At 56.9% G+C, this 20,392-nt stretch overlaps 1 protein-coding gene across 17 annotated transcripts in view; it reads left to right on the top strand.

Annotated features, from left to right (window-relative positions):
• Nucleotides 1-546: 546 nt before the first annotated feature.
• Nucleotides 547-20,392, top strand: part of UNC13A (unc-13 homolog A) — a 33,690-nt gene continuing 13,844 nt past the window's right edge. For 2 of the 17 annotated variants that reach the window (XM_061467024.1, XM_061467028.1), the window contains exons 1-26: nt 547-595; nt 3,838-3,867; nt 4,253-4,352; nt 4,501-4,618; nt 4,781-4,904; nt 5,038-5,111; nt 5,194-5,248; nt 5,881-5,916; nt 6,130-6,340; nt 6,841-6,966; nt 8,367-8,912; nt 10,468-10,561; nt 11,490-11,539; nt 12,985-13,078; nt 14,318-14,389; nt 14,650-14,869; nt 15,102-15,329; nt 15,566-15,707; nt 16,080-16,249; nt 16,673-16,788; nt 16,881-17,044; nt 17,266-17,428; nt 19,371-19,439; nt 19,529-19,618; nt 19,774-19,908; nt 20,237-20,370. In XM_061467024.1, coding sequence (XP_061323008.1) covers nt 574-595; nt 3,838-3,867; nt 4,253-4,352; nt 4,501-4,618; nt 4,781-4,904; nt 5,038-5,111; nt 5,194-5,248; nt 5,881-5,916; nt 6,130-6,340; nt 6,841-6,966; nt 8,367-8,912; nt 10,468-10,561; nt 11,490-11,539; nt 12,985-13,078; nt 14,318-14,389; nt 14,650-14,869; nt 15,102-15,329; nt 15,566-15,707; nt 16,080-16,249; nt 16,673-16,788; nt 16,881-17,044; nt 17,266-17,428; nt 19,371-19,439; nt 19,529-19,618; nt 19,774-19,908; nt 20,237-20,370 — 3,383 coding nt within the window. In that variant the 5' untranslated portion in view covers nt 547-573. Of the gene's footprint in view, nt 596-3,227; nt 3,868-4,252; nt 4,353-4,500; nt 4,619-4,780; nt 4,905-5,037; nt 5,112-5,193; nt 5,249-5,880; nt 5,917-6,129; nt 6,341-6,840; nt 6,967-8,366; nt 8,913-10,467; nt 10,562-11,489; nt 11,540-12,756; nt 12,836-12,984; nt 13,079-14,317; nt 14,390-14,649; nt 14,870-15,101; nt 15,330-15,565; nt 15,708-16,079; nt 16,250-16,672; nt 16,789-16,880; nt 17,045-17,265; nt 17,429-19,370; nt 19,440-19,528; nt 19,619-19,773; nt 19,909-20,236; nt 20,371-20,392 lie in introns of those variants that run through there. The other 15 variants (XM_061467029.1, XM_061467030.1, XM_061467014.1 and 12 more) reach the window with 11 other exon arrangements.

Here is a 20,392-nt window from a genome sequence, read left to right on the forward strand (position 1 = left end):
CCCGGGCCACCCTGATCGCGATTTCTCCATGGTTCTGAATGAGGTGGAGGGGTACTGGGGGAGTGTTTGAGATGTTGGGGAGTGTTGGGGGTGTTTGGGCTGTGTTCAGGGGATGTAGGAGGGTATTAGGGAGGTTTTAGGAGGGTATTGGGGAGTGTTGGGGTGAGTTGTGGGGTGTTGTGAGCGTTGTGGGGGTGTTGGGGGTGTTATGGGGGTGCTGTGGGTGTGTTGTGGGTGCTGTGAGTGGTTGGGGGGTGTTGTGGGTAGTTGGGGGAGTGTTAGGGGGTTGTTGTGGGTGTTGGGTGTGGTTGGGGGTGTTGGGTGTGCTTGGGGGGATGTTATGGCTGTTTGGTGTGGTTTTGGGGTGTTGTGGGGGGGTTGGGGGAGTTGGGTGTGCTTGGGGGGTGTTGGGGCGTGCAGGGGCTATCGGGGGGCGGCTCCCGGCGTCCCCTTTAAGGCGGGGGCGGTGGGGCTGACGTCAGGAGTCGTCCTTGGTGAAGCAAGATGGCGGCCCGGTAAGGGTGCGGAGCGGCGGCAGTGGTTGCGAGAGCCCCGCGCCCCTTGCCCGGCGCCATGTCGCTGCTCTGCGTGCGAGGTACCGACGGGTGCGGGGTCCGGCGCGGGGGGCATGGAGCGGGCCAGGGGCTGTGGGGGTGGTGTCTGTGGGAACAGCTCCATTCAAGGAAATCGGCGCGTGGATTCATGAATGAACTGGCGGGGGCGCGCGCGCGGCACCGGATCCGGGGACTGGGGGGGCGGGGGGGTTGGACGCACGGAAGGTGATCTGCATCCCTCCCCCTTCATCATCTTACATCAATCCCGCTTCATCCTCCCCCTGCTGCATCCCTTCCACCCCCTCACAATTGCAGCTCCCCACCCCCCCCCCGCCATTCTCACTTATCTCTCCACAAATAGTCCCCCAGGCCAAACAGCCCCTACCCTAAACAGGGGGCCTCAGACATCCCCCCACTCATCCCCAACCCCCGCGATTCCCACCCTCCACTCCTCCAAGCATCATTTATCCCAGAGCATCTCCACATCCCCAGCCCCCTGCACCGCCAAACCTCCAATCTTCCCACGGCCCCTCCTCCAAACCCCTAAATATCCCCCGAAATTACACCCCCCCGCAGGCGTTGCCCCACCTCGGTGATGCTTTGGGGGGGTTGTGAGCAGTTGGGGGGTTGCAGATGAAGGGCACGGTAGTCTGGTGCTGGTGTGGGTCTGGTTTGTGTGGGCTGATCATGCCATACTGAGAAGAACTGGGGGGGATCCCCATCCCCACTCCCCAGCATGCTGAGACCTGCCCAGCTCAGCATGCAGATGGATCCGGCAGCCTCAGGCTTGTCCTTACTGAGGGCTGCTCTGGATTGCATGGTCAGTTTGGGCTAGGGAGATAAGTCTGGGTGGTCCTTTTCCCACCTCCCCAAGGCCTTGCAGCATCTCAGTGTGGGTCCTGGTGTTGAGGGGTTGGAGGTGGCAGAATGGCAGCTAGGGACAAGGTGGGGCACAGAGTGTCACCCCAAAGCTCCCACCCAGCCTTCCCTTGTCCCTGCTGGGGCACCAGGGCCACACACAGCCCTCAAGGGCTTTGTGCTGGGGGGAGGCAAGGACTGAAGTGGCCCTGGGAGGTGTGGGGTGAATGGGGACAGGGGTGTGTGGCCAGAACGGGGTCTGAAGGGGTTGGGAAGTAGATGGGCAGATGGACAGGTGGGTAGACAGGTGCCTAGAGAGACAGATGGAGGAGATAGATGGACAGACGGATGGAGGGATGGGGAGACGTGAGCTGGTAGACAGAGGGGTAGGTGGATGGATGGAAAGAGGGGTGGATGGTCAGAGGGAGAGTATGGGTGGGTGGCTGGATGGAGAGAGGGAGGGGGTGGGTGGATGGACATGGAGGGAGGGGGTGGTTGGAGAGACAAGTGAATGGATGGATGGTCAACGTATGGACAGAGAGAGGGGTGGACAGAGACATGGGTGGATGCACAGACAAATAGATGAATGGACAGAGGGTTGGACAGACAGATGGGCCTGTTGCAGGATGCCTACAGCCCAAGCTGGTTTTCATGCCATTGTCAGTCTGAACCCCACCAGCTGAACCTGCCTCAGTTTCCCCAATTGACCCCCTCTTCCTTCCTCCTGAGAAGGATGATCACCCCAACCTGGGAAGCACCTCGAGTTCCAACCTATTGTGGTGGCACCCAGCTCCCATGAGGGTTCTGCTGTCCTCAGCTCCTTGTCTGGGTACTCAGGTTGAGTTTAGCCCAAAGGTGACACCCTGGGACCTGCCACTCGTGTGCCAGTTTTGGGGGCCCCTTGGTGGCTAGGAGGGCAGCACAACCTCTTGGGGCCAGCAGCCACATATGGTGGCAGCAGGACTTCTCTCAGGCAGTAGATAACAGCCAGGAGAACCATGTGTTCCCTGGGTAGTTGTTCCTGTCAGATCAGGTATTATCAGAGCTTTTCCTTCCTCTGCTTCTCTCAGTCTCATTTCGGAGACAGCTTTGGGCTGGTGGGTCCCACTGGGGCTGGGACAGGGGTGAGCTCCGACCTATGGGGTTCCCTGTGCAGCTCCAAGCAGCATGTGTCATGGGCAGGTCCTGGTACCAGAGACTGTATTCTAACATCATATGATTCCTATTGTTCGTACTATTACAATGATTATTAATTAATATTAAATATTAATATTAACAATATAATGAATAGTAATATTCATTAAATATTAAATAATATTAATCCCAATGTATAGCATATAACATATAAAATATAATAAAAAACATAATACCATATATGATCTATAGTACAGAATGTATAACATAATATATATAACATATACAAAAATTTAAAATTTAAATATGATGTCCCATATATAATATCCAATAAATAATATATAATACATCATATATAATATATATGGTATGTATGATATATATATGTAATACTTAAGAATATATGATATATAATGCATAACATAAAATATATATAATATATAAAATGCATTATATATAATACAATCAACATATAAAATATATTTAATATTAAAACACACACTGCTTCCAGATATTCCCACACAGTCTCCCAGGCTTGCAGCCCAGTGGCAAAAGGGGATCTTTGGGATCCCAGAGCCTCCTGCCTTACCTCAAACAAACCTTCCCCACCCCCCCCGCCCCAAACACCTCCATCCTTGAGTGTAGCCACAGCTCTTGGAGTCCTGAGATTCTGGATTTGGCCATGAGCAAAGTGCCACCCAGCACATGACTGAGCCAGAGGATCCTGTTATTTACTGAGCAGGAGGCTGAGGCTGAGCCACAACCCTCCCCATCAGTGGTACTGTGGGTCAGGCTTGTGCCCCGTTGCTTCCCCCAGGCCTCACATCCCATCTGTGAGCAGCATGTCTCTGAACAAATTACCTTGGATATCACCAGGGCTATTTTCATCCCTTGTTGGTCACACTGATCCTCACTTGCTGGCAACCGCAGCATTTAACCAAGTGCTGTGTCATTCTCTCCCTGCCTGGTCCCATTCCCTCGCTGCCCCTTACCGCCCAGCGCTGGCAGCATTGGTACCTGGCTGCTGCCTCCTCCCCACTGCAGGCAAAACCAGGTACCCACCTGTGTAAAGCTGGGGCATCATCCAGAATCAGTGATGTTTGTTCCCTTGCTTCTTAGCAGGATCTGGCCCAGATGCAGACAGCCCCACCTCTGCATGCAGTCGGCCTATGGGGAGGGGTCCCCAGTGGGCAGGGTGGGAATGAGCTCCTCGGTACCCCTGGGAGGGCAGTTTTGGGGGAAGGGGGGGGCATCCTCAGCCTGAATCTCTTCACTCTCTCTGTCCCCACAGTTAAAAAGGCAAAGTTCGATGGGCCCCAAGGTAAGTATCCCCAGGCTGCCTGCCTGGGGGGGTTTGGGGTGAGGGGCTTGGCTCTTGGGGTGGTTGGGTGTGTCAGGGAAGGGGCAGTGTATCAGAGGAAGGGCAGGGGATGGCAAGGGGATCCCAGGCTCAGCCTCTGATCTGGAGGCATCATTTGGCAAGGGGAGGGAACACACACAGAGGTGGGAGTGCCCTGTGCAAGATGGGAATGCCATGGGCAGGACAGAGTGCTTGCAGCCAGGCCACCGTTGCCAGGGGTGGGATCCATCCTGACTGGGACTGGGGTGCTGAGGACAGTGTATGGGTACCCCATGGGAGGGTGGCAGTTGGGGAGTGTCTCGGGGGGTCCCCTGGTGTCCACTTCACCCTCTTCTTGCTCCCATAGAGAAGTTTAACACCTACGTGACACTGAAGGTACAAAATGTCAAGAGCACAACCATTGCAGTGCGGGGCAACCTGCCCTCCTGGGAGCAGGACTTCATGTTGTGAGTGTATAGGGGCCACTCTGGGGCCTCCACCCCACTGCTCCCCCATGACCTCAGCCCTGGGGGGCTCACCTGAGTCCTGCAGAGACTGGAGTGGCCCCAGGGGGCTGCTGTGGAGGGGGCTACTTGACACTTCTCTCCTTCCCAGTGAGATCAACCGGCTTGACCTGGGCCTGACAGTGGAGGTGTGGAACAAGGGGCTCATCTGGGACACCATGGTGGGGATGGTGTGGATCCCCCTCCGTACCATCCGGCAGTCCAATGAGGTAGAAGCTTAGGCATAGCCACCCCTTTCATCAGACCTAAAGGGCATGTAGCCACACCCTTGGTTGTCCTTTGCAGAGCCTTTCCCACCCCTGCTTGAAGAGGAGAGGGAGGACTTGGAATGTGGGGTCCCTGGTGTCCTCACCCACATTTCTATCTCACAGGAGGGCCCTGGGGAGTGGCTCACGCTCGACTCCCAAGTCATCATGACCGACAATGAGATTTCGGGCACGAAGGACCCCACTTTCCACCGTATCCTCCTTGACACCCGCTTTGAGCTGCCTCTGGGTGGGTACCATGCCCAGACCCATTCAGGGTTGAGGATGGGGATCTGCTCCTGTAGCTCCTAAAAATGAAAGACTGTTTTGGTGGGGGGAGCGTTGGGGAATCTCTGCACCAATTGGGGTCTTTGCCCTTGCAGACATCCCTGAGGAGGAGGCCAGGTACTGGGCCAAGAAGCTGGAGCAGCTCAATGCCATGCGGGACCAGGATGATGTAAGTCGGTGCAGTGTCAAGCTGGGGTAAGGGGGCAGTGGTGCTGCAGAGGGGCAGTCCTCAGCAGCCTGTCTCTCCCCAGTATGCCTTCCAGGAGGAGCAGGAAAAGCCTTTGCCCGTTCACAGCTCCCAGTGCTGTAAGTGCTGCCCTGTCCCTGCCCCACTGCAGATCCCCCCCATTGCCCTATGCCTCAGGTCCGCACACTGCAGTAGTGCAGGAGTGGTGTCTGTGCTTGGCTTGGGGCATTGGACCCCAACCCAAGTGAGGCTCAGCCTCACCCCACACCCTGTTCCCAGCCCTGCTCCCAGCCTCCTGTGTCTACTGGTGTTTCTTTGCTTTCTCTGTGCCCACAGTGTGTGAGCCCCCCTGTGGGGCTGAGTTGTCGGGGAGAAGGGTGTGACAGGGCATGGCGGTGAGGCTGATAAGGATGGTACCCTGGGAAACCTGGGTGAGGGGCGGTGAGGCTGGGGAGGGGGCTGCTCAGTGGGGGCACTGGCAGAGAGATCTGGGGGATTTGGGGTGCACTTCAGTGCCACCATGCCCATCCCTACACCCCATCCCCATCCTCTCTCGGTACTGCATCGTGCACCCACAGTTCCTGCCCCCAGACCAGCTCATTGCTGATGTGCTCCATCCTGGGTGCTGTCCCCAGCCCAGCTTGGTGACACCATGCCTGGGAGATGCTGGTTTCCCCCAGCCACCTTGTGCTGCTGCCTTGGAACTGACTCCATCCTTGTTGTCTCTGCCCCTTTTTGTTTTTCTTTGTAGGCAGCTGGAATTACTTTGGATGGGGAGAACAGCAGAGTAAGTATCCTGTCCCCTCCGCCTTTCCCAGCCTGGCAGTCCCCAGCTCTCCTCACATCTGACTGGGCCCATCTCTGCATCAAGGTTCCAAAGACGTAGGGACACGGTGGTGGCAGTAGCTGGGCTGTGTAGGGCATGGGGCAGATTTGGGGCATCCCTGGCCACAGGAGCTGTGGGGTCATCCCCTGTCCCACTCCCTGTGGCCCCTTGCAGACGATGACCCTGACAGCACAGTGGATGATCGTGACAGCGATTATCGCAGTGAGACCAGCAACAGCATCCCACCACCTTACTATACCACCTCCCAGCCCAACGCCTCTGTTCACCAGTACCCCATGAGGCACCAGCAGCAGAGCTCCCGTGACTCCTACACCGACTCCATGCAGAGCTACGAGATGGACTACTCAGACCAGCATCCCATCAGGTAGTGTTGGTGTAGCCAGCTCCCCCTGGACCTGCTCTCTTAATCTCACCCCCTAGGCAGGAGAGGCCAGCAGGTCCCTGGGGTGATGATGCCAAGGACAACGCTCTCAGGGTGGTGGGTGACAGGGAGGGATGCTGAGGCAAGGAAGAGGGGAGTGTCTTGGCCCTAAGCCTTTCCTTCTCATCTGGAAATTTTCAAGCTCTTTTGGGTCACCACCGTCCTCTGTCCTTGCTGGGCTTTGGGACCCTCAGGTCCTAGCTCTCCTTGCTGTGAGCTATGGCCTGCCTTGGGATGCAGATGTGGCTGTAGGCAGGGTCACCAGCCCAGTGCTTTGTCCCTGTGGTCCCAGCATGTTCCCAGACCAAGGTGCCAGCGCTGTCCACCACCACAGAGCCTCCCTGCCGGTGTCCCCACGGCAGCAGGGGATGCTGGGACACGGCGGGTGGTGGTGGTGCGGTGTCCCGGGACCTTGCTGATCATCTTCCTCTCCTCCCTGGCAGACGCTATGGTAGCGTTGACTCTGCCGCAAACAGGCGCAGTGACGCCGAGTCCGCTTCTGAGTCGAGCAGGCGGACCAGCCGCCAGCCTTCCCTTGAGAGCAGGCGGTCCCTAGACCTATCTGATAGGTGGGTCACTACCTTGTTGCGTGCTGTGTACCGTCGCAGAGTGCTGTGGTCGGTCCTTGCAGCCGTGGTGAGGCCAACACCAGTCCCGGCAAGGGCGACCCCATGTCACTGCAGGGTCTCCCTGCCCTGGGCTGCCTTGCAGAGGAGCAGCATTGGGATGCTCCAGGGTGTCTCTTAGCCCCGTGGTAGCCCTTCTTGCTCTTGGGGGCCCAGGTCATGGTGCTGATACCCCAGCATCCTGGTCCCACTCACTGGCACAGCAGCTGTGTGGCAGCACTGCTGCCTGTTCCCTGTCATGCCAGCAGGAATGGGAGCTGGGACTCAAATGAGCCTCAGGGACTCAAATGCCACCCTCTGATACTGGTACCTCCCAGGGAACGCTTTGCTGGGCAAAAGCCTCGCACAGTAATTTGGGACACTTTTGGTGTGCCAAGATCTGGCCAGGATCTGGCTGAGGAGATGAGGGGTTTCTAGGCATGAGCCATGTCTCCTGCACCCCTTGCCCCAAGTCCCCCTTCCCAAGGTACCTGGATGATGCCAGTACCCATCTCTGTTGGGAGCAGCCTGGGCATCTGCCAGCACCCTCCTTCCTGCCATGTCCCCTGGCTCCCCACTGCCTAACCCAGCTGCTCTGGGCCCAGGGCTCTGCCCATCTCTTTGTCCCTTTGTCCCCTTTCTGCTTGCCCACCCCTAAGCCCTGGCTGCCAGTGCTGGAGACGTGGTGTCGGCCTCTTCCTAGGCATGTCCCTGTCCTGTCTGCATGTTTGCTTATGTGAGCCTGTCTCCATGGAGCACTGTGGCCGCCTTGTCCCCAGCAGCCTTCTGTGCTGCAGGGAACCCCTCTGTGCTGCAGTAGGACTGATGGGATTGGTGGAAAGGGGACTGGCCTGGAAGAAACACTGGTGGTAGGGATGATGTGGTTAAGGGGAGTTGATGGAGTTGAGAGAGGGTGTCCTTGGAGAGGGAGTGCTGGGGAGATTTACAGGCAATGCTGGGGTGTCAGGGTAGAGGCTGGGTGTGGACTATGGGCAGGACAGGTTGTCTGGCAGAAGCAGGAGGCAGGATCTGGCTGGGCATGCAGACTGGCTGTACTCTGCCCCCTCCTCTGGCAGGAGTGAGCTGAGGGGACAGACCCTGACCCCCATGTTCCTACACTCAACCCAGGTACAGGAAGGTAAGATCCCTGAGGGGCTAATCCCAGCTCATGGAATCTCCTGGGTCCATGCCTTCGACTCCAAGGATGAGGAGATCAGTGCTCACCAAGGGCTGTGCCCTGAGGGGGACCCCACATCCCTCCAGCCCATGGTGTGGGGACCCTGGGGCTGTGGGGCAGCACAGGGCAGGCAAAGCTGTGGCACAGCCCCACGGAGCCCTGTTCTTCTCTGCCCTCGGCCCTGCAGCCCCACAGGGAGCAGCCATTATGCCTCATCTGCTGAGCTGAGCCAGGGCAGCTCCCAGCTGAGTGAGGACTTCGAGAACGAGAGCCTGCGGGATTCGGAGCTGGATGAACGGGATGGGGACTCCTACCACTCCTGCCATAGCTCCGTCAGCTACCACAAGGACTCACCCCGCTGGGAGGAGGAGGAGGATGATGACCTCTACCTGGAGGAGGAGGAAGAGTTCAATGAGGACTACAGTGAGAATGAGGAAGGCTGCCCCAAGGAGGTGGAGGAGAAGGACCTGCAGGAGCAGGGCACCTACGAAGCCCCTGAGCACGATGCCTACCCCCCACTGCAGAAACCCCCTGGGCAGCAGCAGCAACCACAGCAACCCCAGTTGGTCCCCCAGCTGAAGCTGAAGCAGCAGGAGAGGAAGGAGGAGAGGAAGGAGAATGACATCTCTGCCCCTGAAGAAATCCCAGAGGCCCTCCAGGCCCAGCGGAGTGTGGATGAAGCTCCCCTGCAAGAGGCAGCTCCTGAGCCCGAGCCCCCAAAACCATCTGAGAGGTAGGAGGGAGACTTTGACCTGTAGTGTACTTGCGATGGCACCGTGCCTGGTAACACCGAGGATGCTCTGGAGGTGGCCTGGGGCTCATGCTGGGGTGCCAAAGGGCAGTGCCAGGGACTTCCCACAGTGAATGAGAAGTCCACCTTGTACCACCCTGGCAAGGGGCAGCTCCTAGGGCATGATGCCCTGGCCCATGGTAAGCAGGGGCAGAGCTTGTGGCATTTGAGACCTTGCCAGGGCTGCTGGGGGCACAGGTTTATATCCTGGGGAAAACCTGGGGATAGGGGAAGTGGGGGCTTGGGGCTGTGATTCCTCTTCTTTGTCTCAGGCTATTGGCTCCCTGGATGGAGGGAATACCCTGGAGCTCAGCAGGAGGAAATTTCCTTAGCAGGAGTCCATCCTCTCCCTAAGCCATTAGTAAAAGCTCATCCAAGGCCTCCTGTGCTGTACAGATGAATTTTTTGGTGGTCAGGTCCCTGGTATGACATGTGAATAATTCACAAATCAGTCTCTGCCTTTAATTATTGAACATGTCCATTATTCCATGGTTTGGTGAGTGCCGCTGCTCTGTACAGAGGGGAAGTGTGATGGGCTGTTTCAGTCTTTTATTTACTTTAAATTATAGACCAGAAATGGGAAATCTCTAATTTAAAAGAATGTGTAATGAGCTTTAACCCCCTCCCCCCCCCCCTCCCCCCCAATATTTAGTGCCAAGGGCTGGCTAGAGTCCTGGTGAAGGTGGCTGTGAACTAAGGTTTGTCTGCCTGCAGTGCCTGTTCTCTGGGCAGGGCACCTGGGGGTCCTATGGTGGGCATTAGTGACCATTGCTTAGTGCTGTGGGCCACAGATTAGTGCCAAGGACCCCAGATTAGCACTGAGGACCATAGATTAGTGCTGGGGATGACACATTAGCACAGGGCTGGATTTGGCAGGTTTGCCTCCTTAGCTCTCCATGGCCTCATTCCAGCCTGGTTCTGGGCACATGTGTCCAGTGTCATGTCACACCAGGCTCTCCAGGAGGCTGGTACATGTGGAGGATTTGTTTTCTTTTCCTCCATGTCTTGATTTTGCAAGAGAGGAGATAAAAACCTAACCCCACCACAACCAGCATGTCCAGGCTGACAGGTCTCCTGTGCTCAAAGTCACAGAAGTGGAGCTCTTATGCCCAGGAGTTTCCAGAGTGGTGGGAAGAGGCCAGAGGACATCCTTCTGGGGAGATGAGAGCTGAAGGATGTTTAGTATAGGTGCTGGTGTCACTCTGATCTGGAGAGATCCCTCTGTGTCCCTTGGGTGTCCAGGCCAGAGTCTCCCAGGGGAGTGAGAACTTCTGGCTTCTCCCCATCTGCCTTGACGGTGCTACCCTTTGCAGAGGGACTTGCTGTCTTTTTAGAGCCCTTCCTGGTAGTAAGTGTTTGTTTTTTTTTTTTTTTTTGCCATGGCCACACTGCCTCAAGGACCCTTAGGATCCCCATATTGCATCCTCAGTCCTGCCTGGGCTGACTTCCTGCTCCCTAGTGCCATGCTTGGGGGTGAGCAAGGTGTGTGTGCTTGCAGGGAGCAAGCAGAGGTGGAGGTGCAGGACCCCAAAGCACGAGCCAAAGCCAACTGGCTGAGAGCCTTCAACAAGGTCTGCATGCAGCTGCAGGAGGTGAGCAATGCTGCGGCTGACAACTGCTGGGTCCCAGCCGTGTGCTGGGTGTCTTCCAGACATATCCAATCCCCTGGACACCCCACACCCTGAGGTCAGTGTGGACCTGTGGGAGCCCCACGAGGGGCAGGGTGTGCTGAGGACCTTCCCCTGGTGTATGCTGCATGCGGTGTGCTGGTGCGAGCCCCTCACCCTCTCCCATGTACTGAGCTGACAATTTTTTGTTCTATTTTTAGACTCCATCCCATCTTCCATCTTTTCTTTTTTATTTTGGCTCTGGATTTGCCCCCTGGGGCTTCGATTCCCCCTCCCCACCGCTTCTCTTTTCAGTTGTCCACCATCATGGCCCTTGCACCTGCGTCTCCCCTTCCTGCAGGGAAGGGGTGTAACCTGCCTGCAGGTAAGCATGTCCAATCGAATGATCCAGCCTTCCCCATGTGTGTGTGTGCTTGTGTGTGCCAGGGATTGCCCCACAAGGGAGGTAAAATTGGCTTTTCCCTCCTTTCTCCCTGCAAATAATCCCCTCCTTGCAAGGGAGCTGGCACTGTGGGATGGTCCCTGCACACATCTCATACCTGGTGTGCTCTGGCTTTTCCTGGCACTTCTCTCCAACTGGTTGTAGGTCTTTGTGAAGCTGCTGAGTCTTCCCAATGCTCCCCTCTCCCAAATGCCCAAATTTTGCATGGTGCAGCCATCCCCACTGCTTTGCCAACCTGAACTCCTCTGCTGAAGCCTGCCCAGCTCACCCTCTGGGAGATATTTTATTCCTGGTGCAAGCTCTTGGCTGGAAAGAGCCCCATCAGTTTAGGAACACACTTCCCTCTGCCCACCCTGTAAACCTTTTACATGCTTCCCATGCAAGGGGAGCCCTGGGGAGGGCACTGGGGACTCAGTGCTGTGAGCGTGATGGCTGCTCTGTATCTTGCAGGCTCGTGGGGATGGTAATGGAGAAGCTAAATCCCTGTGGTTCAAAGGCGGGTGAGTATGTGGGAAAGTTCGTACTTTGTGCTCCCCCCCCGCCCTGGGTCTCGTGGGTTCCTCTCCCCATTAGGATGTGATTAATGCATTCGTCATGGGGCTAGCATGAGGAAATGTTGCTGAGCTCTGGGCATGCCAGGGGCCAGAGTTTTGGGCTGAATGCTGGTCGCTCAGTGCTTTTGGAGGAGCCAGCAGAGATGCTGCCACTCCGTGTCCCCAAGAGCTGCTGCTGAGGGGGAGAGTGAGGAGGTGAGTGGGTTGAGATGGGACCGAGCTGGGGTGGTGGCTCAGACTTCTCTCCTGCCATCTGCACCTTGAGTGGTGCCATAGGGAGCTGTGAACCTCTCACCTGGACAGGCTGTGGGTTTGCCCTGTCTTGCCGTTGTGGGCAGCCCTGCCACTGACTCGGGCAGAACCTGGCAGGTTTTCCTGAGAGCCCACCAGATCACACCAGGGTTTTCTTGTGGACAGGCCTGGAGGCTGTGACCGAGCTGCACTACCCTGGTTCCTCTCATAGCAGAACAGCTTGGTGCTCACCTTTGGTGTCCCAGAAGGAGACCCCAGCTCTCTCACTCCATGCTGCAAGCTAAAGCCAACTGAGCCAAATCATAGAACCGTAGAATGGTTTGGGTTTAAAGGACTTAAAGCTCCTCCAGTTCCAACTCCCTGCCATGGGCAGGGACACCTTCCACTAGAGCAGGTTGCTCCAGGCCCCTGTGTCCAACCTGGCCTTGAACACTGCCAGGGATGGGGCAGCCACAGCTTCTCTGGGCACCCTGTGCCAGCGCCTCAGCACCCTCACAGGGAAGAGCTTCTGCCTAAGAGCTCATCTCAGTCTCCCCTGGGGCAGGTTAAAGCCATTCCCCTTAACCTGTCCCTACAGGCCCTTGACCAGGCCCCTCTCCAGATTTCTTGTAGGTCGCCTTCCGGGACTGTTTTTTTCCCTTGAATTTCACTGACACACCACTGAAGCCAAGCATCTTCACATGAGGAAAAATTGCACTTTTCTGCCTCAATCCCCTTCACCCCCCCCAGCTTTTATCTCAGTGATCCCTGCCCTAGGCAAGGTAGTGATGGGGTTGGGGTTCCCACATGTTGGTTCCAGGCCACACATGCGTTCTTCAGTCCCAAGCAAACATAGGGCAATAGCAGGGGGGGAGGGGAACCTTCCTGCATCAGTTTCCCCTTCTCCGCTGACTCTCCTCTCTCTCTCGCAGGCCTGGTGGCGGGCTGATCATTATAGACAGCATGCCGGACATACGCAAGCGAAAACCCATCCCCCTAGTTAGCGATTTGGTGAGGTTCCTCCTAACGCAGCACACAGCCACCGGCTTTGCTCCTGCTGTGCCCCGCTGGACTGTGTGCCCTGCTCCCGGCTGCCTCTAACATGGCTTGTGTTTTCTGTTCTCTTTTCTCCGGCCTGGCTTGGCCATCCCTGGCGGCAGGGGGGCGGCAGTAAGGTTTCTGCGCTGCATTAACAGCATGCCCGACATTAAGCCTGGACGCAAATCTCTCCCTCTAGTCAGCGATCTGGTGAGCGTGGGCCTGAGGGGTTAAAGAGAAAGCACCTCTGGGTGCTGCTGGCCAGCCCTGCCCAGCTTTCTCCAGCCCCAACTCCACAGGGCAGGGGTGTCCCAGGCTGTTCTGGGGGTCTCCTGGCCCTGGACCTAGAAGTGGGGAGCTGTGAGGATGGCACAGCTCAGCTTGCCTCACTGGAGCATGCTTCTCTTTAACGGAGCTCCAGGGCCCTCTTCCAACACTTCCCAATGGGAGGCCAAGGCTTCCTGGGCCCCATCTCGTTTCCCTGGTTCCTTCCTGTGCCTTCTAACACCAGCTCCTCACCATTTGGAGTGTGCTGGCACTGGGCAGATAGACCCATGTACAAGAGGAGGGGTAGCACTGGCTTTTCTGAGCTGCACAGACCCTAAGCTCCTGTCCCCACTGTTGTCACGTTCTGTTGCTCCAGCCCAGTCCCTATGCTGGGGTCCCATCCACCCCCTGGGCTGTGATGCGCAGGGTCACTCTGCTGTCACCCCCTTGGTGACAAGAGACAACAAATTTAGAAATGCTTTGCACCCAGAATTAGATGCTCTTTGCCTCCTTCCTCATTTCCTTACACATCCCCAGGGTGCCTCCATTCTGTCTTCACCCTGCCTGCCCCCTCCCATCCCGCTGCCCCTTTTTGCTCCCCCTTGCCCCAGTGCCCTCTGCCCCCCAGCCCGCTTAGGCAGCTGCTGATGCTTCTGCACTTTGCCGTGTTGGTGTTGGTGTTTTGGGGTGTTGGGTTGTGGGTGGTGATGGGGTGGACAGAATGTAGGGGTCAGGTAGGACCACTGCCTTTCCCTGCTGCAGGGATTTGGCAGGCTGCAGCCAGTGCTGTGGCTTGGGGTGGGAAAACCGCCAGGGACTTGTCCAGCACTGGGTGGGGGGTTGGTGTTGCCCCGATTCCCACTTGTTCCAGCAGGGAAGGGGCCAGGACTTGCTCTGCTGTGAGGTGGCTTGCACTAACAGCCTTTTATTCCTCCCTCGCTTGCCCTGGCTGCCTGCAGGCAATGGTAAGTGCCCATCACCTGGGATTGGACCTGAACTGGGAATGCCACGGGCTGCTGAACTGGTTCCAGTCCTGCTGCACAGCTGGGTTCTCCCCACTGCCAACATCCACTGCTATCTAGGGTGCGGGTCTATTTGACATGGTTTATGGCCACTGGGAACCCAAAGGAGTGTGAAAGGGACATCCCATGCTCTGTCAGATCTGGGAATTGTGTTTCTTTCCCACAGTCCCTGGTCCAGTCCAGGAAAGCAGGAATCACCTCTGCGCTGGCCTCGAGCACCTTGAACAATGAGGAGCTGGTAGGTGCTGGGGTTAGCTGGTGTGCAGGGTGGTCATGGCAGGAAGGCTGAGCCCCAGGCCAGGGCGTTATGTGCCATGCCAGCATCCTCTGGTGATGCTAGAGCAGCTAGGATGCTCATGCCTGCACCAGGGGATGGTGGTGATTGTCCCCTGCCCTGCTTGTGTGCACCCAGTGCAGGGTGTCCTCACTCTGGTGCATGGCTCAGCTGCTATAAGTGGCTTGGGCTTTTCTCCCCCTCTCTGTTCTGTCCTCACACAGAAAAACCATGTTTACAAGAAGACCCTGCAAGCCTTAGTGTACCCCATCTCCTGCACAACACCCCACAACTTTGAGGTGTGGACGGCCACCACCCCTACCTACTGCTATGAGTGCGAGGGGCTGCTGTGGGGAATTGCCCGGCAGGGCATGCGCTGTGCCGAGTGCGGCGTCAAGTGCCATGAGAAGTGTCAGGACCTGCTCAATGCTGACTGCCTGCAGAGTAAGGACCCACTGCCTGCAGCCTTGTCCCTTCTCACTTTAGAGAGGGAGAGCTGACTCCTGTCTTGTGCATGGTGGAAGTGGTGAGCAGGGCAGGTCTGTCCTGGGCAGGGGGTAGACCCTTCCAGGTTTGAATTAATTCATGCACGGTGGGCTTGGGGAACTCTCTGCTGTCTCCTGGATGCTGCCGCCTGCCTGTCTACCCTGTCTCACCCATAGCTGTCCACTCCCAGGGGCGGCGGAGAAGAGCTCCAAGCATGGAGCAGAGGACCGGACCCAGAACATCATCATGGTGCTCAAGGACCGCATGAAGATCCGGGAGCGCAACAAACCAGAGATATTTGAGCTGATCCAGGAAGTGTTTGGGGTCACCAAGACCACACACACGCAGCAGATGAAGGCAGTGAAGCAGAGTGTCCTGGATGGCACCTCCAAATGGTCAGCCAAGATCAGCATCACAGGTAGGCACCAGTGGCACCAAGCACCATGTGCTGTGGGGGACCATGGGGCTGTGTCCTTGCACAAGGATGCTGCATTGTCCAACTGCTTCCTGCCCCTTGTTCTCCAAAGAAGCTTCAGCCCCTGAGGCTGTGCCTGTGGTGGGGATCTCGGTGTGGCGGTGGCACTGACTGCTCTCTCTGTCTGCTGTCTCCACTGTGTGTGCTTTGTGTGGATGGGTATACATGCTGTGCTGCAGTTGTTTGTGCCCAGGGCCTGCAAGCAAAGGATAAGACAGGCTCCAGTGACCCCTATGTCACTGTCCAGGTTGGAAAGACAAAAAAAAGGACTAAAACTATCTACGGCAATCTCAACCCAGTCTGGGAGGAGAATTTCCATTTGTAAGTTCACCCCTGTCACCTCCATCCCCCTTCCTGGCCACTCACAGTCATGTTGGGCTGCACTGGCTGTTGGTACATCCCTGCGGGATGATGGGGAGTCAGCTGGGGCTTCATCCTGCTTCAGTTGAGGGTGGAGGGGGGCTGCTGGGCTCACTGGGAGTGCTGGTTTCGTGCCATGGAGTGTTTGGCTCCTGGCAATGTGGGCTGATCCAGGCTGTGTTGGTGGGAGGGTTGCTGCCCCCACATCTGCTTTCTCTCCCAGTTCCTGCCCAGAGCTGGAATGGTCCCTCTTGTTTAGGAAAACAGAGGCTGGGGAGAAGATGGAAAGGTTTCCCTGCTTATTCTAGGGTTTGCCCCTTCTTGCTTCTCCAGTGAGTGCCATAACTCCTCTGACCGCATAAAGGTCCGTGTCTGGGATGAGGATGATGACATCAAATCCCGTGTGAAGCAGCGCTTCAAGAGGGAGTCTGATGACTTCCTGGGCCAGACGATCATTGAGGTCCGGACCCTGAGTGGGGAGATGGACGTCTGGTACAACCTCGGTAACTAGCTGGGGCCCTGCAGTCTTGGGGGGACATGCTGCTGGCCTTGGTGTGAAGGCTATTTCTCATGTTAGCATAGGGTCTGCTTTTAAAAACACGAAGTATAGAAAGCTGTTGGGATCAAGTGTTTTTCCAAGGTCATTCTCGGAACCCTTTGCTCAGGTGTTCTGGCCCTCTGCTGAAGGGAAACTGAGACACAGAGAGACCGCATCTCTCTAGTGCCTGGAGATACGGCCAGATCCCTCCCTGCAATGTCTTGGTTGTGTTGTACCCTGGTCTGGCTGTACTTGGAGCTGGGTGTCCCTGGGCTCTGGCCCCAAAGCCTCTCTGTGCTGGGGCCATCTGTCCCTCTTTGGGGCCAGAAGTGAGCAGAGTTGCTCTGGGAAGCCTGATGTCTTTATCCCCCTTCCTGTACCCCTGCAGACAAGCGGACAGACAAGTCGGCTGTGTCGGGAGCCATACGGCTGCACATCAGTGTGGAGATCAAAGGCGAGGAGAAGGTGGCTCCCTACCACATACAGTACACGTGCCTGCATGAGGTGAGCAGCCCCCCCCAGCCCATGGTCTGTGGCCCCCACCCCAGTGATGCCACCAGCCCTAGGGACTTTGTGGAACTCATTTGTACCTCCAGAACCTGTTCCACTTTGTGACGGATTTGCAAAACAACGGAGTGGTGAAGATCCCTGATGCCAAGGGGGATGATGCCTGGAAGGTGTACTTTGATGAGACAGCGCAGGAGATCGTGGATGAGTTTGCCATGCGCTATGGGGTGGAGTCCATCTACCAGGCCATGACGTGAGTTCCTTGCCCTCCATCCTGCTGTGTCTGGGATGTGTGGGGGTCATTGTCAGCATCACCCTGCTGCAGCCTGTTTGCAGCCTGCCATGGATACAGAGATGCTGCCCTAGCTCACCCCACACCCCTTCCCCATACTTTCCCTTGCATGCACCCCAAACCCCGCATCTCTTCTTAGGGGTAGCCCCTCCATGGCCCTCACCTTCCCCCTCCCTCTGCAGGCATTTTGCCTGCCTTTCCTCCAAGTACATGTGCCCCGGGGTGCCAGCAGTGATGAGCACCCTGCTTGCTAACATCAATGCCTACTACGCGCACACCACAGCGTCCACCAACGTTTCAGCCTCCGACCGCTTTGCTGCTTCCAATTTCGGGGTAAGTCCGATGGTGCGTAAACACTCCTTCCTTCTTCTCTCTCTTCTCTTGGGAGGGGGTGGGGGGCTCAAGGGGGCAAAAAGGGCTGTGCAAAACACCCCGCTCCAAAGGGCAGCCAGGCGCAGTGGGGGGTCAGCCTGTGCTTGTCCTGAAATTCATCCCACTCCCATTATTCAGGAAGGAAAAGAGCCACCACCTTTCTGGGAGAAGGTCTAAATTTGCTCCCCTGCCAGTTGTTATGGTGAAACAGTGGCTGGAGTCCAAGTGGGACTTCTGGGTCTCTAGTGGGACTCCAGTGGGATGCTGGGTGGTGAAAGGGTGAAACCTTGGTGGCAAAACCACAAGCAGGTGGCAGGAAGCCATCCCTGCAGCTCGCTGGGTGTTTTGCACCACCCTGTGCATTTGGGTGTACCGGAACCGCTGCAAACTTGCCTGGCTGTGCCAACACCAATGGGAGCCTCATGGCGAGCAGGGCGAGTTTGTGCCGGGGCCAGGTGAACCCAGGTGAGAAAGGGCTGAGCTCTCCCCCTGACTCCCCCATGTCATCCTAGAGGCTGCAGGTACTTGCTCTGGATGCACAAGGGTTGAGCCAGGATCAGTGCCCAGCCCTGGGTTAGGCAAAGAGTTGGGTAGCCAGGGATGCAGCCAGGGTCGAGCACAGCTCTGGGAGCAGCAGCTTTGGTTCATGGGAGCTGGAGCCGTGTGAGCTGTGCATCCAGGTCACGCAAGAGGAGGAAACCATACGAGACTCAAAAGGAAAAGCACCTTTTCTCTAACATGGAGGGTTTAAAAAACTTGTTTCTTTCTCTTTTTTTAGAGAGCCTAAGGTTGGGTCCTAAAGTGCCCAGCCGTGTCGCTTTAACCCCGAGCACCCGTCGTGTCCAGTTTTAAAGCACTGCAGCCGTTCGGTGGTTGGGACTCACGGTCTTGGCCCAGAGCCTGGCTCTGCCAAAGGTTTGCGGTTGCCAGTGCAGGCTGTGAGCTTGGCTGAGCCGCGGGTGCGGGACTCACTGCCCCATCCCGTTCTCTTGTCCTCCCCCCCAGCACTTGGGGAGCTGCCCTATGAGGCAGCCTGACCCAGCACAGCAAGTGCTGTAGGGGGGACCCAGGGCTCTCATGGGAGCCCACAGGGTTGTCCAATGCCTGCCCCAGGAGAGATGCAAAGTGAAATAAATGCTTCCCATCAGCATTTTGGGGTAGACTGGTTGCTTTGCCCTCAACTCTGATGCCTGATCTGCATCCCAATATGGGGTTTGCATCCTCCTGCCCAGCACTCCCTGGACGGGACCTGGACCGAGTTGAATTAAAGCCACTCAGCTCCAGTGGCTATCATCTACCTGGGACAATTCCCTGCTCACAGTCCCTGATACAGCCTGGTTGGGTGAGCAAGGAGCCCCCATAAGTGTCCAACTCCTGTGGGCCATCCTGGCCTTGTGTCATACCAGCTCAGCCCAGAAGATGGGTGACTGCAGCAAGAGACCAGCTGCTTTTTCCCTGCCCTTTTTGCTTGATCTCTTTCCACGTGGCCCAGGGCCACCATCCTGCACACCCTCTCCCTGTGCCTGCCCCAGGCTTGGAAGTGTTCAGGTGGACAGGGCAGATAAAATAGCCTGTCTCCCACCTCTGACACCAGCTGCCAGTGAGAACAAAGGGGATGTGCAGTGTCACCTCTTGATCCTGTACTGTGTCGGGCATGGCCACATTTGCCCCAGGGGCTGTCGACAGCTGCCAGTGAGCCCAGGCCACCAGCAAGGACGTGCTCTTCTCTGTGGGCATCCCATGCCCGCCTGCTGGGCTCTGATGAAGGAAGGAGGCAAGGAAGGACAGCAGGAAGGAGAGGGATGAGCCGGGGTGGTGTGGGTGGGGATCAGAGGGAGCCAGGAGCAGCCGGGAGGGGGTACGGTCCCTGCCACCTTTTCCCCCTCTTACCTGTCTCTGGGGTGTTTGTCTGCAGAAGGAGCGTTTTGTCAAACTCCTTGACCAGCTGCACAACTCGCTGCGGATTGACCTGTCCATGTACCGGGTAAGGTGCCAACCAATCCTCAGTTTTGGCTGTTTTCTTCCCCTCTACCCACCCGGTTGAGAGTTTTGTCTTTTCTTCCCCTTTGGCAGAACAATTTCCCTGCCAGCAGCCCCGAACGGCTGCAGGATCTCAAGTCCACGGTAGATTTGCTGACCAGCATCACCTTCTTTCGGATGAAGGTATTGCTGGGACCCTACTCCCCCCATCTCCTAAGGGGGGAACTGACCCCCACTGGCCCCAGTTCTTCGCAAGGTTGGGGTCCTGCGGTAGCTCCTTGGTGGCTGGCTGGGGCTGTGAGTCTGCCTCCAGCACTGCTCCCCACTCCTACACCTAGGTCCAGGAGCTGCAGAGCCCACCACGAGCCAGCCAGGTAGTGAAGGACTGCGTGAAAGCCTGCCTCAACTCCACCTATGAGTACATCTTCAACAACTGCCACGAGCTGTACAGCCGCGAGTACCAGACGGACCCGGTGTGTGGGGCAGGGGGAGCTGGGATGCACTGGAATGCGGCGGGGGAGCCTCATTTCCCCCACTGACCTCCCTATTCCCTGTCCTTTTCCTTTGCGATGCTCCTGCTCCCTCTCCAGAGTGCTCAGTCCCATATAGAATGAGGCCCAGGCCTTGGGCTGGGTTTGAGGCCCACTGCTGTGGGGCTGAGACTGGAGGCAAACAAGGGTGGCCTACATGAGGGCCTCCAGGATGTTCCTGGAGCCCTCCTGCCTCCTTGTTAGCCCTGCCACAAAATCAAGCCCCATGGGTGGGGTGACCAGAGCCTCTGCTGTGTCCCCATCACTCCAGACTAAGAAAGGCGAAGTGCCCCCTGAGGAACAGGGCCCCAGCATCAAAAACTTAGACTTCTGGTCCAAGCTCATCACCCTGATAGTCTCCATTATCGAGGAAGACAAGAATTCCTACACACCCTGCCTGAACCAGTGAGTAGGTGCCAGGAAAGGG

The sequence above is a fragment of the Pezoporus flaviventris genome, unplaced genomic scaffold (assembly GCF_033815535.1).
Source record: "Pezoporus flaviventris isolate CSIRO_AGI_PZ_B2104156 unplaced genomic scaffold, CSIRO_AGI_Pfla_v1 ptg000043l, whole genome shotgun sequence".
Classification (NCBI taxonomy): domain Eukaryota; kingdom Metazoa; phylum Chordata; class Aves; order Psittaciformes; family Psittacidae; genus Pezoporus; species Pezoporus flaviventris.